General features: G+C 32.1%; 1 protein-coding gene across 3 annotated transcripts in view; it reads right to left on the minus strand.

Moving 5' to 3' along the window:
* The window catches only part of LOC118184467 (serine/threonine-protein phosphatase 4 regulatory subunit 4-like), a 197575-nt gene that overhangs the window by 79810 nt on the left and 99454 nt on the right, over positions 1–18311 (minus strand). For all 3 annotated transcript variants that reach the window (XM_035354141.2, XM_035354139.2, XM_085823948.1), the window contains exons 14-16: positions 12380–12460; positions 7765–7947; positions 2395–2500 (exon numbers count right to left, since the gene is read on the minus strand). In XM_035354141.2, the coding sequence (XP_035210032.1) occupies positions 2395–2500; positions 7765–7947; positions 12380–12460 (370 nt within the window). The remainder of the gene's footprint in view (positions 1–2394; positions 2501–7764; positions 7948–12379; positions 12461–18311) is intronic.

Here is an 18311-nt window from a genome sequence, read left to right on the forward strand (position 1 = left end):
CAACCGAAAAAGTTTGCCCATCCCACCTCATAAAATATGTTTAAAAGAAATCTAAGTTCATTAAATGATTGTTACTACAGCTTGAATATAACTGAAATGTTATAATCTCAAAAAAGGAAAAAGAAAATCTGGGAACTTCCGATACTGCTATTTTGCATAATCTTCTTTAACCATCCGAGCATTATGGGTTTGGTTTAGCCCTGAAATTTCAAAGTTCCTCAAAATGTCATGAATAAGTGGTATTTTCTTGATTTTAATTTAAAAAATGACTCTCTCATTTTGCACCTTGATTCCTTTTCTTCCAATATACATCCAAAGCGAAATCAGATACATTAAATATTAGCAGAAATTTTCATGTATAATGAATACAGAAGGCAGCCTTCTATGCGGAATTTTCTGGCCGTAACGCTGAGAGGGTTAAAAAGGATATTAAATGTTTTGAAAATTTCACATACGAAAATGTTAACATCCGTTTCATGTTCTTCAATTTCAAAATGATGCAGTGCATACAGATATTTTTTTAAAATCATCTGTCTGCTAAGAAATCCATATACCTATGATAACTAATTTAACATTCAACCCCTCCCCCCATTTGCAAAGCATGCTAAATGTAAGCTTAATTTCAGAAAAAATTCTGATACTCTACCACCACTTAATCCAAGAACACCTGTAATAGGAGTTCCATTTTTGAGGTGAGCAAACAAATTTTAATTAAAAAAAAATTAGCATGTGCACATTTTTCTTATATGTATAATAAACTTTTTGATAAAAATACACTATATTTATTTGCAAATTTTGATTGAAAACGCAAATTGATATTTTCATCAGAGTTATTTAACACTTTTTGTGTATCTGTTATTTATATTTCTGTGCTGATATTTATGGAAAACTTGGACTGTGAATCTTTACAAAATTTTCATTATAGATTAGCCTTTATTTTTGGCAATATTTTCTACTGTCTTTTAAAATAAATTCTGCATTTAAATCACAGCGAAGCAAAGGAATGGAACATTAGAAAAAATTTCTTATAATAAATCAAAAATTTGAATTCTAGAGCTTTTTATTAAGAGTTTGTATTGCTATTGATCCAGCTGCCCATGCAGGAAACATAATGACAGAACAACCTAGGGACTCAATATAGGAAAAATCTTACACAGAGGTAATATATTAAGTAGAAACTTTACATAATTTCAAATTATTCTGAATATTATTATAATATGCACGTGCCTCCTCACATACTTTCAAACAATTTTATTAGCAAAGTGAAAGAATATATATATATATTATAAACAAAAAGAAACATAATAATAGGTTATAAATTAAAGGCATAATAATAAGCTAATGTTTATATATTGTGTTAAACCTCTTATACATGGCTGCAATTATTAATATTGTTGAGGAATTGCTTTGCTTTGATTCCAATTTAATTTTAACTTCAGATGCTTTAAGTTTATGTGTGTGTATATATATATACACACACACTCTTGCTTACAAAATAAGTAACAAGGTAAAACATGAAATAATAATGAAAAAAATAATGGATATGCATGAAATAAATCCAAGAGGTTGACGAAGCATCACTAGACCACACAGCAAACAATACAGCAAAAGACATACAAAAACACATGTATTAAACCATCACATCATGAAAGACCAAATGGGTTTGAAGAATGTGCAACGAAAACATCAAGCTAATAACAGGTATGATACCCTCTAGCTGAAATGCATGTTTCACAACAGTGAGGCAAGTTGGCAATAGCGTCACTGACAGCTTTTTATGGCAGTAGTGCCCGTTCCTGTAGTAATACATGTTGAAACTTGTGGAGGATGCCTGGCAGCCTGTTATCTATCATTCTAACGTCCCACACATACTTTATGGGATTCACATCTGGTGATCTAGCCACAACAGATGTGGAATAGCTTCATTCTCAAGATAACTCTGCACTACTCGTGCTCTATTATCACCTATAAATATAATGTCAGCACCCACTGCAGCAACAAAAGGATGTGCAAGAGGGTGCAGAATTTCGTCGTGCTATCAGACAGCTGTGATGGACCCACCGGGAATAGCATAGAGGTCAGTGGTGGCTGTTCGTTGTTATCCACACCCATACAAGTAAAACCTCCTTCTCCGTAATAGTTTCTTTTGACAATGTTTGGCATCTGATAGCATGTTCATGGGTCTTACCATATCACTGCTCTTCAGAAATTGTTCTGGATGTTAAACTGAGACTCATCCATAAAGAGTGTGTGGCCCGTACTCTTTACACATACTGAATTTTAAAAGAGAAGTAAGATACATGCTCAAATGATTTTTTAGAATATTTAAACAGCTATCATGATTAAATAAGATCAGTAATTGTAGATATCAATAATTGTAAAATATATAATTACCTCTTATTAGTTCATTAATAATGCCCTTTCTTCTTTCAAGACTAGGAGTGTTTCTTAAAAACACAAGCAAGCTATAAGCTGCAGCAATTCTGCATGGAATAGGACGCTTAGAGCAGGGGAGAAGACACAACAGAATATTAAATTAATTCACATCAAGCCATACATCAAATATAAATCAAACATTTAAACAAATTATATGATTCACAACACCATAAACTGTGCAAACGGTTCATGTATAGATAAAGTCCATATATTTATTTTTATTACATACATAATCATTGAGCAAAGATATACAGAGAAAATTTAAATAAATAAAACATTTGCTTTTCATTCTGTAACTGCACTTTAATAGACAGCATTTTATGTACTTTAAAAATATATTTTTTTTGTAATAAATATTAAATTCAAAATATTATCATGAAGAGAGCAATTACATTAACTGTACCATTGAAGAACAGCAATTTCACTGTCTTAGATCTATCATATCATCACGTGTTTTTGACTAACTTTATAGCCTCTGAATCCAAAAAATAATCTCAGTTTTTGCCTATCACATCAACTTTTTAAGCTACTGGATACCCTCTCTTTGTCTCAAAAGTCATATAAAGGTAAAAAAGGGAAAACTTACCAAATATTCTGTTCACAAAGAATAGTTTTATTCATACAAAGGCTAAACATAATTACTGCAAATTAGATTTCGTTCATACAAATAGTATTTTTTTTTTTTTTTTTTTTTTTTTTTTTTTTTTTTTTTAAGTACAAAACAGACACACATTATGGTAAATGTTTTGCTTATGGCCTTTTTATGGAGTACTTAATCTATAGACATTCTTGCTTGATGCTCCAACAACATTCAGACCTCATATGTACATTCAATCAACCTTGGTGCTGTGTCTCCATGACTTTCAAATCTTGGCAGAATTGCTCACCCTGTTCATCGTTGACTGCACCAAGATTTTTCAGGCAGTTTTCAAGACGCCCATGCAAAAAATGCAATTTGATGCTCATGTCACAACCAAGCGTTTTGAAGCTTTTCAAAAGCTGCTAGATAATCTTGGTGCAATTCTGTGCTCATGCATTTCCAAGAAAGTCTTTGACAATGTTTTTTAATGCCAATCAGACACTCTTTTGAAGTTCTATTATTGTTCTGATGAAATGTTCATCTTTAAAAAGCTGCCACATATGTGCAGCATCGAACACACCGGCATTTAACTTTTCAAATGACAGGCTAGGATATGCCAAAATGAGATACTTAAAACAGTTCAATTGGCAAAGCTTTAACAAATTGCTTCAAGAGATACAGTTTTATATACAGAGGTGGAAATTATGGCGTTTGGGCTTCCCTGCTCCGAGTAAACTTAATCTCACTGCAGGTCCACTCTCCCTTTGGGCACGTCTTGGAGGTTCAACCTCCACTATTACCCTCCAGAAGAACAGCGCACCACCTGGGGACGGGCCCCAGGCAGCACCGGTCGTCTAATGCTCCTACCAGTCGCTCGGGCGAGCCCGTCGCAGCGGGACATTACCCAGCGATCCCGGGGGAGACCCCCGGGTTACTAGCACCACGCCGCGCTAGGACGTGCCAGACTCCGGGGCCGGCCAATAAGTGACCTTTCCCAGAGCCTTCAGAACCACCAAGTTCATAAATTTTATACCCCCGTGGCCGAGACTGCCTAGGTACAGATCCTAGCCAGTAGCTTCGCAGAATTCTCTACGTCGACCCCCGGACGTAGAGAAGAGCTTTTAGGACCAGAGTAGACCAGAGCTTTTAGGACGGTCTCGACGGAGGTTCTGTGCATACTTGCCGGTGTGCCCCCTCTCTCGATTTTTTACCAGTTTTATTTTGAAAAATTTTTACTAAGTAATGGATTGAGAGACTCTTTTAATTATAATGATTTTAAAGTTTGTGCCAATTTTATTAAATATTTTAATCCAGAGAGTGTTTCTCCTATGGACTATTGTAGCATTAGTTTTGATTGCAATAAATTGGACCTACAGGAAATTGAAATTTATACGGATGGCTCTGGCTTCGAGGGGGGAGTCGGTTCAGCCTTTGTTGTCTATTTTTATGGACTTGAGATACATGTAGAGAAATTTAAAATGTCTGAACATAATTTAGTTTATCAGGCTGAGATGGCTGCTTTGAGGGAAACTCTTAACTGGATATTAAGAGAACTTACTAAGAGACACTGTATACATATATACTCAGATGCCCTATCTGTGCTAACGGCTCTCTCCCGGCCAGAGCCTAAAAATGAAATTTTGGAAGACATTAAAGATCTGTTTAAAAGAGCATTAGGATATCATGTTATCCATGTTCACTGGATTAAAGCACATATTGGACATCCTGGCAATGAGAGGGCGGACGCACTGGCAAAGGAGGCTGCCCTGGGGGATGGTATGGATTATTTTGATGTAAGACCGGCTAGAAGAAAGATGATCTCAATTATGAAGAATTTTTACTATGATAAATGGAAGCAGGTTTGGTCTACCTCTATTAAAAGAAATAGGTTCTTGAAATTTATTGAAGTTTCAAACAGAATGAAATGTTATATGAATATTGATGCCAACCAGATTATAACCAATCACGGAAGATTTCCCTTCTATTTACATAGATTCCATCTCCAGGGCAACGATAAATGCCGCATTTGTGATAAGATCGGTGACGCGGATCACTTCGTCGAGTCGTGTATTCATACCCGGGGTGTGAGGCTTAAGTATGGAGACAAGAAGATTGAAGAAATGATCGTAAATAGTAACAGATTTAAAGATTTTGCTCAAGAAATAATGAAAATTATTAATGGCAATAAAGAAAAGATCGGAATTGAGAGTTAAGATCTTCTGACCTATTCAATAATTTTGTGCTCATTCGAAGGCTGATCAAGATTTTACAAGAAGTTCTTTTTATGTTTTGTATGAATGGTTCTGTGTTGTTTTGTCTTGGTTTCATGTTATTACTAACTTTGTGGATTTTATTATTTTCCGGGCCTGTCCCATTTTGGCCATGTGGCCGATTTAAATCGGCTGGGGGGGGGGGCCGGGGCTGCGCCCATACAAAATACAAAATACAGAGGTGGAAATTAAAGTTCTTTCTGTAAGCAAGTGGCTGATGTAGAATGTTTGGTTCACCAGGTTTCAGGTCAGATCTTGTGGCCAATTCAATTGCATCCAATGCATCTCACAAGCTCTGCTGTCCCACATAGACAAAAAAGAGGGATACCTGGTATATACACGTTGCTAGTGAAAGATGAAGCAGATCATTTTAAGGTCATCACAGATGATCCATTGGTGCACACTGATGCAACAAAAGAATGACTTTCTTTTTGTCTTTATATCCTTCACATAAACAAACTGAATGGCCTGTTGGGACTGCACCAAATTAATTTTCATTGTGGAGGATGACATACTTCAAGCTTCGCTTTGAGCTATCGATGAGCAATCACAACTGAGTTGCATTATAGGCTGAAAATACGCTTTCATTAAACCATATATGTACAATCCATCATCACTTTGAATATATTGCAGAAATGCACCTTCTCTTGATCAAAAGAAGGATACCTTAGTTCCTCTTTCAAGCAAGTTTTTCTCATGCAGTCTTGATACTAACAGCTCTGAAGTTTTTTTGAATAGTTCCAAATTTTGTGACAAATCATTCAGCTCATGCTGGTCAAACCCCTTATGAATGGAATCATTTTCAATTTCAAAATCTTTGTCTTTTGGATCAATTCGATATGCATTCAAATCACATTCCTGTATTTTTAAAATGGTAATTCTTTGAAAACTAGCACTGAGAGTTCAGCTGAGTGAGGCACTGGGCATATAGTTGATGGTAAATTATGAAACTCTATTTTACATTTGTTTTCTTGTTATATCCTGACACTTTCACTATACAAAAATAACAATAACTTGAGTGATCTTTGGGTTCTCCCCAAATCATAGTATACCAAATGGAAATTAAGAATGGGTTCCCTTCACCCACATCCGTTAACTCTCGACACACTGGTTGCACACTTTGCAAGAGGCCCATGATTTATCTTGATCACCAATTTTCAATTAAAAATAAGCAAAATAGGCTTGTCTAACAAATATGTTGATGTTTGCTCTTGGACTGGGAATAGCAAAACTGCCACATATATAAAAAAATTAATCAGAGCTGTTTAAACACTTACAACATGAACTATCAGAGGCAGACATAAGGAAAGGTTTCAATTCATATATAAATAAAACTAAATACTGCTAACCTTGTACACAAATGAGAACTCAGATTCCAAACTCGAAATTAGAGTTGGACAACAGGCCTCAGAACTGATTCAAAGAACCAATTCACTTTACTGAGTGAATTTACTCCAATTCCAGAAAGAGTTATACCTCTTTCACAGTTCATGAAGAGTTCTTGGTAGAAGTATACCAGAAATAGATACTTGCTAATCCCTCAGGGTTCAAGTATCTCTTAACTGAACGCGTTTATGCCTGATTGGCAAAAAAAGAATGTTTATACTCCCATGTTAAAATTGAGTTTAATTTCCATCATTTCCCAACTTTTTGAAAAATTTTTTATTGTAGAATTTTATAGTTAGTTATCTGTAAAAAGCAGGTTTTACAGAATTTCAAAACTACAGTTAAAGAAAATCAGTTTAACTGAGTCAATTCTTCTAATTCTTTCTGTTTTCCACTCCAACCTTGTCAACTGGTCTCAATCTAACTGCTCGTTCAATTCATTCCACTCTTCGCTTTGTCTTTGCTAACTGCTTCTGATTAATCCCTCATCCCGGACCTTTATCATCAAGGTTATGGTTAGTGAGTGGCGAGTTATGAAAAAGAACCAATTCATTTCAGCGAGCAAACCGTTCTGATCCAAACCCATAAAAGAGTGATTTTACTCATGTCTAATCAGACTGCACTTCACTATATCAGAGTGACACACAATGTCTTACTACAATATCTCAGAGTAACTAAACTAATCTGAACTAACTGAAAATTATATACCTGTTGCTGGTCTTCTATGGCATCATTTACCTGGCATCAATTGGAGGGTTTATGCCAGCCAATAGAAGATTATTAAATAAACCTTCCTGTGATTTGCACTCGATGCCATGAAGAATGGTCACACTCAAATATGGCGTAGATAAAAAATTTGATGCGGTAGAAGAAAACTAACTACTGTTTTGAAATCATCATGCCTATTTAACTCTAAAACAGCTCAAAAGTTGAACTCAACAGAAATTGTACTACAAATTGTTCCTCAGTGTAATTTATCAGGTGCTCTAGGGATATCAATCAGCTAGATAGTGATATTTATCATAACATTTTAAGCACCAGAAAAGTTAAATATCCCCCCATAAGATTAGTAAAAAATGCAAAATAACTTACAGATATATGAAGCTTTACAAACAGTAAAGGCACAAATGTTGTAAAAATCGTTTCTGATGATATACAAGAAGGCAAACATGAAAGACAAGATAACAAATCGGCATGAAGGCGCCAGCTGCTGGTGACAGATGTAGCTTCTTCACAAGCTATAAGAGCTTTTACCAAACTATCTTCTCGATCATCCTTAAATGATAAAAGGGGAAAAAAAGAGCAACTATAAAAGGTTATAAATAATTATAGTATTATACAAAATATAAAACTGCTATGAAGCTGACACATACATCACATTTCTTAAAAAAGGGAAAACAAGTTAATAATGCATAGATTGATAAAAAAATAACATGCAATTTACTGTAGCTTGGTATTGGGCACTAGCTAACTGAAATCTTTTAGGCAAAGAGTTTGGCCTTTAGAACCTAATCTATAGATAATTTTTATTTCTTCCTTTACAAGTAAGCCACAATGGATGATGAATGTTAAGCCTTACTAATATGCAGTGATTCATTCCTCTACAAATTCAGGAACATTAAATCACAGTAAGCTGTTCCTAGTCTGTGAGGAGAGTCCAATGAATATGTGTCGATGGCTTCAGGGGTTTCTGTGACCCCCAAAGAAATTTTACACAGCCACAAGTACATTCCCCATAAATTAATTGGTATTGTATTGTCATTAATTATTATGACGAAAATTCAAAGAAAGGTTTATGATTTTTATGATCTGGAGCCCAATTTTGCATTAGCTTCATTACCTGTACGAATAAATGTGAATAAAAAATGTGAGTAACATTTTTATTCACAAGAATAAATGTGAGTAACACGCCAGAAAGACAGTAAATAAGGATAATTAATTTACACAGTGAATATATCTTATTCAAAGATTTGAAATTCAGATTTGGTTGACTCTTTTTTGTACTTGTCAGCAAATAAATACCTTCAGTTAAGAATTTTGTAATAAGGATAATCACTTTGTTTGGGAGTACATGTATATGTGAACAGCAGCCCCCTTACACATAATTAAAAATTAATAAGTCTAGAAAAAGAACCAAATTGAGCAATAAGCATCATGATGAAGATAGTTTCTGGCAATTTTTCTTCAAGGTTATCTTAATCAAAATTGAAATGTGATGAGATCTTGTAGCAAGAAGAAAAGAAGTTTATAATTATACAAATATATATATATTTAGTGTGTGTGTGTGTGTCAAATAATTAAATTTTATAAAGAGCATAGTTTGTTTTTATGTAACATATATTAAGAAAGAAAAAATTTGAAAAATCTTTGTAATTTGTTTATTTTTGGTTTACGTTAAATGTAAGTCACTCAATGATTTAGTCAACACACTGGAATTATTTGAAATAAATATTAAGCAGAAAATTTATCTGTTAATACTTTTAAATTACAAAGTGTGAAAATCAAAAATTTCCTGCAGATACCAATCCCCAGAATTTGGAAAGAAAATAAATATAAATTATAATTTTTTGCTTGGTGTAATTATTAGGTACTTATGGAAAATCCTGTAGACCATTTTTGCCTTTTAAAGAAATGATGCCAAACTATGCAATTTTTCACCAAAAATGGAAAAGTCTTCTTCAAACGCACTGGATTTGGTGTAACCTTGATTACACGTGTTAGTTATTATTCTTGAGTAAAGACTCTTTTTACCTCTATCACGCATTTTCGAAAATAAATAAATAAATAAATAAAAGATTAAAATTTGGGACCTGCCTACTACAAAAGGGCATGCTATTGAATATTTCCAAAGTTATGGAATCTTACCGGCCTCAAAAAAATGCGTTAATGGCCGTGAAATGGAGCTTTATTTAAAAACTGAGAAGCAATAATAAATAAAAAATAGTTGAAATTTTTAATGAAAAATTTAATATAAATAAATGATAATATAATAAATTTGAAAGAAAAATAAGAATAGAACGTTTTTTCTTGCATTCAGTAAATAGGTTTTTCTGGTTTGGCGTGACAGGTGCCGTGGTCGACAAGATTTTCTGTAAGTACCAATTATTATTACTGTTTGTATATGTTTCAATACATATTTAGTACATACAGTTCAAAATTTGGTTTTATGAAAAAAATTTGTTTCGTTAAAAGAAATCAGCTTATCAGCTGCTTTCAGACTGAGCATTCAATCCACAGGCAATTTGAATTTGAGACCACTAGGGCACAAATTTAAAACTGTCACAACCAGAAAAAAACACATCAATCAGTGAGGAGTTCATCCAAAGTGATAGATACACCACCATATGACTCATGGAGCACACAGGAAACACAAAAGGATTCGTGCTAATACTAACCCAATAAGTGGGATATAGAAAAATTTATTCTCGCAGGGTTCCACAGTTCTTGAAAAAGGAGATTAAGCAAATCAGGAAGAACATTTATGATGACCTTTTACAAATTTTCTCTTAGGATTGTCCAGAAAGCTTTCATGGAGTCATCACGTGCAATAAAACCTGGCTGTTTCATTTAGATCTTGAAAGAATAAAGGCAGTCAATGGACTGGACATGCATTCGTGTTATGGAAATAAATATGCAATCGAATAAAGCAAATGGATCATATGTTAAATGACATTTTCAAAGGACACTTTAACAACAAATTCTCATTTCTCTGGTGTTTACCATTATTGAGCTACAATTGATTGTGTATTACTTTTGTACTGACCTATGTACATACTCCTCTCAAACATTGCATCCGTTCAACATTAAGAACATAACATTTAACACTGCACCATGTCACGAATTCTCAATTTCATTTTATACAGTAAATCTCTTATAATTAGCAAATAAAAGTTATTAAGTAATTTTACAATTATTCATTAAATTTTACAAAGTTCAACTTTGATAAAATATACCTTAAATTGAAAAGAGAGCTGAAACTGACAGTTAGCAATTAAAAAATGAATAATTTAAGCATTATGTTCTTTTTAAAGATATCATATTTTTTCATGAGAGAAAATAATACAAACTCGAAAAGTAAAAGAATTTCATGTTAAGTACTCGATTACAGAACTGGTAGATAAAAAGAAAATGAAAAAAAGTTCAAAAACATAATATCAATATATATTAATTTTTGGAAACAAAGTTTTAAAATTTTTTTAAAATTTGCAGCTCAGACTGAAAACTCAAATAAATGAAAATCTGATTTTTTTCTTAAAAAATCAAAAACTATGCGTAACCATAAATTAAGGATAATACAATGATGAGCATATTTTATCCACGCTTAACAAACACAGGTTACATTATAATTAAACTTTTCATTATTAGCTAAGTAAAACAAAAAAATCACTACATTTAAAGCAAAAGCTCATAAAAACATGAAAATGGGCAAAGACACATTTTTATAATAAAGTTCTGTTTAATGAAATCTACAGTTGAATTTTAAGAGGAATATAAGAATACTGACTTCTCAAATCACGCAACTGGATTACTCAATGTAACTGTATAGAAGAGTTTTTGAACAGAAAAGTTTATCAGATTATGTAAACATCTGGTAACATAGATAGGGTTGAAGATTAGTTTATTACAAAATTTGAAACAAGTTGGCAAGGTAACAAAATATGTAAGAAATAAATGTATAATTCGGTGGTTTTATATCTTTAATGCTCCTTCCCTCCTTTTCACTCCACAAGTTTCTTTTTCTTTTTTTTTTTCTTTCTTTTTCTTTTTTTAAATTTAAATCGAGCATTCTAAATAATAAGTAAACTTAAAACTGAAATATAGTATATTATAAATGGTTTCACAAATTTAAAGTTTGTTATATTAACAAACATTCATTACTTATAAATTTATTAATATATAAATTATTATTACATTTGATAAATATAAATAAAATATTACACTGATTTTTCTATGCTTACAAAATACCTAAATTTAACTTTTTCAGTCCGCTTAGAGCTCACTGATTCTCACAGATTTCAACCAGCCCCTAGCTGATTTCTGAGCTTTTTAATTGCAATTTCAGATAAAAAAAAATCTATCCTCAAAACTGAGAAATCTCCCATAGAAAGGAATTCCCCACCATTTCAGAATTCCTGGTAAAATTATTATTAAAAAATTATTATATTATTACTATATAATTATTTTAATGAAATTACACAGAATTTTTAAGAATGGAATACTTGTAAAAAATATAGCTTAGATATATATTATATTATAAAATGTCTTATATTTAAATTAAAATCCATATATTTTAATTAATAAATTATAATTATTGCCTTTATTACTAGAAACAAATCAGACTAGAAATACCATACATATATGAGCTATGTTGTATAATCATGCATAATTCTTGACTTACTTTGAACTTAAATTCACATTAATAAGAATTTCAAGAAGAATGTATCAATTCATCTGCTACAGAAACTTAATATATTCACATTTATATGAATGGATGGATGTTTTCTGTTTTAAATAGAATTAACTCTTGTAAATTTTAAATTTTGATTAATTTAAACAAATGCTAAATCTCATATAAAGAGAAATGATTTCTAAAATACTTTCAATGATTTAATCTTCTAATAAAAGTTCTGCTAGTTCAGCAACAAATGCCACCCATATATTTCTTTAATTTTGTTCTTGAGAATGATAGAAATATGCATATACTTACTCCATTATTAATTGGTGATTCTAAAAGGCAACAAACAGCTTTTAAAGACTCCGGAAGACAAGGAACCAGCCCTTTCAAAACCTTAAAAATCAATCAAAATAATATATATATATATAAAAGCACACTTTTTCATAAAAAGAACCTACCTCAAGTGAGAATACATTTATTCACAAGACAAATTTTAAGTCTTAAGGTTTAACTGTATTTGTATAGCTAGAAGAAAACAATGAATTTAAATTATTTGAAAAATTATACTACTCATATTTTGCAAGGGAAAATAGAAACATCTTCCCCCTAAATTAAAGAAATTGCATAATCACACTTTATGCTTGTTTAAATCATATATTTGGAAAATCAAGACAATGAAGACAACTTTATCTGTACACATTTTTTTTTTTTTTTTTTTACTTACATATTATCATAACCACCTTAATAGAGGTCACCAAAATTTTCAGGACATGCCAAATCATGATAACCATGCATGTAACAATTTAACAGTTTTAACAAGCAATGCTGCTATTTTTGTATGCATTCTTAACGTTTTAGTCTAAAATTTAATCAACAAATCATGATATTTTTCATCTTAGATGCAATTTTAAAACATGTGTTTGTGGAATTTACCTGCAGTGGAAGAAATAGCAATAAAATGTCTGTAGGAATATGGTATTTTTCTGCAAAATTGTTAATGGAAACAACTATTTTGAATTTATTCTTAAAGAAATCACCATAAAATTTCTGCCCAAAGAAAAGAAACAAAAACTGAAAAAAATCCAGATATTAACATTACACCAGATGTTTTGTTAAGGTTTCATATGCCCTTGCTAAGCTCTCAGTTTACCAATCTGCTCTTGGACTTACTCCTGCTAACAACCCTTTTTGGTCTTAAAAACTTTATAATTAAACAATGCTTTTTATGCATTTATGCCACATAAAATTCAAGCATAAAATCACAAAATGTTTAAAAGCGTCATATCTTTAGAATTCCTAATACAGTGTTCATTGTTAACATTCATTTCTTTCAGGTTTTTCTCAGTTCTTCATATCAACATTCAGTTTTCTTAGTAAGAAGATTTATACATTTTTTTAGCCTTTTTTATAAATAACTTTCTGCCTTTACTCAGTAAACATAATTTTCTTCGAGCTTATGCCACATAAAATGCAACAGCAAAACCACAACATATTTAAAAACAACACATCTTTAAAATTCTCAATAGAGTATTGCTATATATATCTTTATACTTGCTATATTATTTCTTTAAAAATGCATGGTATTAACATTTAGAGACAGCATCCTTTTATATGTGTAGCCATCATTTTTTTAACATCCATTACATTTTTCTTTAAAAATAATTCATGGTGATAACACTGGGTGCCAACATCCTTTTAATTGAAAAGTGAGGAATGAGACTAATGCTAGAAACTCTCTTCTGAGTGAATCAATCAATCGATTATTTTCAGGATAAAAACTAATTAACAACATAAAATATATATAGAAAGAGTATTATTTATTTTTCCATCTGTAAAAAATTTCCAAACTGCCCCTAGTTGTCTGTGCTAATACTGTAAAGCACACCTTATTTTTTCTTTTATAAAATTGACTCTTGACATAAAAACTGGCTCAAAATGGACTGAAATATTTTCAAGAGAGAAATGCAACAAAGTACCACTATCAATGGCTTTAATGAATTTTGGCTATCAATGGCTTTAATGAACTTAATTTGGCTCAGATGGCTGAGCTTTATGTTTTGTTCAAGTGCTGTATGCACATACAAAGTTTGTTTTGAACTTCTACCTTGAATTAAAACAAGAAGTAACATAATAGCAACTTATGAGGAAAATATAATGAAACAAACATTTCTTACTACATGAAGTAATTAAAAATTATGCGTGCTTTATTAGAAATGCCAGTGTGTAAGACTGAAAATAACATGCATGCTTGAAACCACTGAAAGTTAGTTTTCCTGCATATCAGCTGACCAACCAAAACGATTTTGAATTTCAGATATTTCTCTCTTGTATTGGAAAAAATGGCAGTGAATGAAATCTTTTACCTTTGAATTTTCGAGAAATGGGGGAAAAAAGTTAATTCAGCGTCTTTTAGTAGATCTTGAAAATTAACAGGAAATAAAATATAAGGAATATGTATAAATGCAATTTTTTTTTTCACCTGAATTTCCTTATTTCCTCATAAATGAAAAATCATTCAATCAAATTTTTCTTTCTTATAATATACAATTACTTATATCCAAGTGCTTTTACATATCAAGAGACCACTGCTGTGGATATATCATTAATAGGAAATGATGCGCAGAGAGAACTTAAAAAAAAAAAAAAAAAAAAAAAAAAAAAAAAAAAAAAAACTGGATAATTAATTTATCATTGCATAATTGTTTTCTTATTCCTAGATTCCTGAGTCTATTGCCTCTGACCTACAACAAAAAATCATATTTAAATTATACTTCAGGGTTTGCTACATGTGAATCAAAATGTTGTCTAATTCACAATTTTTAGCACGAAAGACAGAAAATAAATTTTCATCAAAGCATAATTCAGAATCATCTTTTCCTTTCTCTCTATTTCACAAGGAAATATTACTATACCATAAAAATGATTTAAATTAGCAACAACAGTTAAACAAACCATATACAAATACAGAGTAGCTAATTTTTTTAAATGCGTTTCTTATGAGGACACACATTTAAGATATGCTTTAACCTAGATGGTCAATCTTTCCATGTTTTTTTCTTTTGGAAGCTCCTACAACATAAAATAAAGCTCCAAATGATGGATGGATTTTAATAAACCATTAAGAAATTTAATAGATGATATATAATTAAATGTTTTTTTTTTTTTTTTTTTTTTTTTTTTTATGTCGACATTACAGTCAAAAGCCTAACTGACCTTGGTGCTTACTTCAATATCAATGATGATTGGACTGCTCAATGTGCTATTGCAAATTTTGAAGAGTATATTCTCTTTTATTAAGCTGTCAAGTTTGAGTTAGACAAAAGGAAAATTTTGTGTACAGTATAGGTATATTTTCAGCTAGTGTTAACTGATTCATTGGACGAATGAAAAATATGACCTGAAGTTTATTGCACCCTGCTAAACTTTCTTTAGAGAAAAATATTGAAAAATATAATTGTTTTTGACCCTCACAAGAAAAGGAATTCAGCAGACAACCCTAAGAGTGGAAGACAGGGAGGAATCTATAAAACACCACTCAGACAGGATAATTGTAAAGAAACTGACTGGTGATCCCCTATTTGAAGTATCCACCAATAACCACCATGAAATTCTCAGTACTGATGAACTTACGGAAGTGGTTCAAAACTCGACAATAAAATCAACCATGCTGCTGCTGACAAAGAATTGCATTTTTGCTCCACATACCACCTTCAAACCCAGAGCTAGCTACACTTAGTTTTTAGCATATAGGACAGATTCAACCAAGTTCTTGTGGAGCTCATAAGAACACATAAAGATCATCCTTGCCTCATCTGAGGATAAAGAAAACCAATCATGGGGCGCAGACTTAAGAATTCTGCAATTTCTATATTCCAACTCAAGATTTCACCAAGGCTATAATTAAAGATTTATTCACTAATACAGGCTGGGCAAACTTTTTTGGTTGCGGGCCAAAAATCAAAAGAAAAAAGTTTCAGGGGCCAAGATAAGTTTTTCTAAAATTTTAAAAACAATATACAAGTATTACAAGTTAAATACGTTAATGAGACAAATGAAATTGCGATTTCATTTTTAAAAGTTCTTTATACTGAGGTTCGAAGTGAGACGTACTGATTTAAGGAACAAGGCTAAATGCTCATTTGTCAGTTTGAAATAATTCTTTCTAAGGTTTATAGTTGAAAACACTTGTTCATATATGTAAGATGAAGCAAACATAACACTGATTTTCTCGGCATGAGATATAAATTTGGGAAACTTACTTTCGATAATGGTTTGTAAAACTCAAAATTTGGCATATTTAGAAACAACTGCTTGAGATGATTGTTAGATTGCAAATCAATTAATTCAAGCTGCAAATATGACCTCACTGCTTCACAATTATGTTGAAAGTCATGGTAAAAATATCCAGTTCTGTTTGAATGGCACTGAAATCTGCATTAGAACTCAAAATACAGTTTTTTTCAAGCCATCTTCATAATTCCTAAGCTTCTCTTCATTTATTGAGGGTATTGAATTAAACCTTCGGAAATGAGACAAGTCTTTCCTAGCTAGATGCCCAGCAAACAGATTAGTTAGTTTTAAGTTAAGATAATTAAGATTAAGTATTTTCTAAGAGGCCCAATTCACCTACGTAGTGTATTCAGAAACTAAGTACCGATTCATTCTAGCGCCGTTGCAGCGCTGTGGTAGGCGTCCCGTGCATGTGCACTAGTCTTTCTTGTTCACTGACTTTCAATTGTCGCCATTTTGGTTGCTCTATGTTGTGTTTTCAGTTTGCTGTGCACATTCAAAATGTGTAAGACAATTAGTTCTCCCGCTGACTGTGAGATTCGTGCCGTGATTAAATTTTTTAACACGAGGAATGTTAAACCGGCCGAAATTTATCATCAAGTGACAGAAGTTTACGGTGAATACACGATAAGTGATGGAATGGTGAGAAAGTGGGTAAGAATGTTTAATGCAGGTCGAACAAATGTCCACGTCGAGGCTCGGAGTGGTTGGCCTTCTGTTGTCACTGATGATTTGGTAAGGAAAGTTGATGAAGCAATTCATGAGAACAGACGCTTCACAATGACAACTCTTTCAGAGGCATATCCACAAATTTCACATACTGTTTTGTTCGAAATTGTGTCTGACCGCTTGAATTATCGCAAACTGTGTTTTCGATGGGTTCCAAAAATGTGCACTGATGTTCACAAAACAAAATGAAAATGCTGTGGAGTTGTGTTTATCAAAACTGGCGGGAAGTTTCTTTGACGATGGTATACAAAAACTGGTCACCTGCTATGACAAGTGTTTGATCATTGGCAGAAACTATGTTGAAAAATAGTTTAAGACATGTATTTTCATGTAAAAATAAGATTGGATTCGAAAAAATTGTTTTACTATTTTTTTTTTAAATGATACTTAGTTTCCGAATACGCCTCGTATATTGGATTCCCATATTGAAAGCTGTCTGTGCTTGCAATTTCCGTCAAATTATGTTTTGTAGAACAAAAATAAAGTAAAAATATCATCAGTCCTTTGAAAAAAAAAATTTAAACAAAGTAGAAAAGGAGATGGATATATAATATATACCTCTTTTAATTTGCCTCAGGCCAGCAAATTAAAATTCTATCCGTGGGTCGGATAGAAGCTTCTGGCAGGCTGTAGTTTGCCCATCCCTGCTCTAATACAAACTCTGAAACTGCAAAGATGAAATTTCCTGGCTTCCTTGTCATGAAAAGTAGCACAGGTGAAATATTTTAGATCATAAAAACCTCTTCCCAAGACAGAAATCTTCTGGTTTTTGTGATATCTGCAAAATAGGTTTTCTTTGCTTCACATCCTAACAGGAATTTTCGCTAATGCATAAAATCTTTTTAGCCTGAGGAATCTTCTTCACAAACAAGATTGAAAAACACAAGAACAACCACAGAGTTAGTTCAATGTCATATTTTCAGTAGTTCTACCATAATTAAGCAAACTATAAATTGAAATCAAGATGTGCAATCCCTTAGTTTATTGCAAAATATTTATTAGTTTATCTTTAACTCAGTGAACAAAAGTTAACATAACTACACATATTTGCATCAACTGCAGAACCTATGGACACCCAGAAAGCTACATAGACTACCCCATACATCCTCTGCAAATTACCAGGATAAGAAAATAAGTTCCTGAAAGCCATGGAAAGGAATATGATTCTGGAAGGAAGAATAATGAAATTCCCTGCTCCTGGACTTGTAACATGAAAAAACACACA

This window comes from Stegodyphus dumicola, chromosome 9 (assembly GCF_044657685.1).
Source record: "Stegodyphus dumicola isolate Sdum_Otavi_A_Nest chromosome 9, ASM4465768v1".
Lineage (NCBI taxonomy): Eukaryota > Metazoa > Arthropoda > Arachnida > Araneae > Eresidae > Stegodyphus > Stegodyphus dumicola.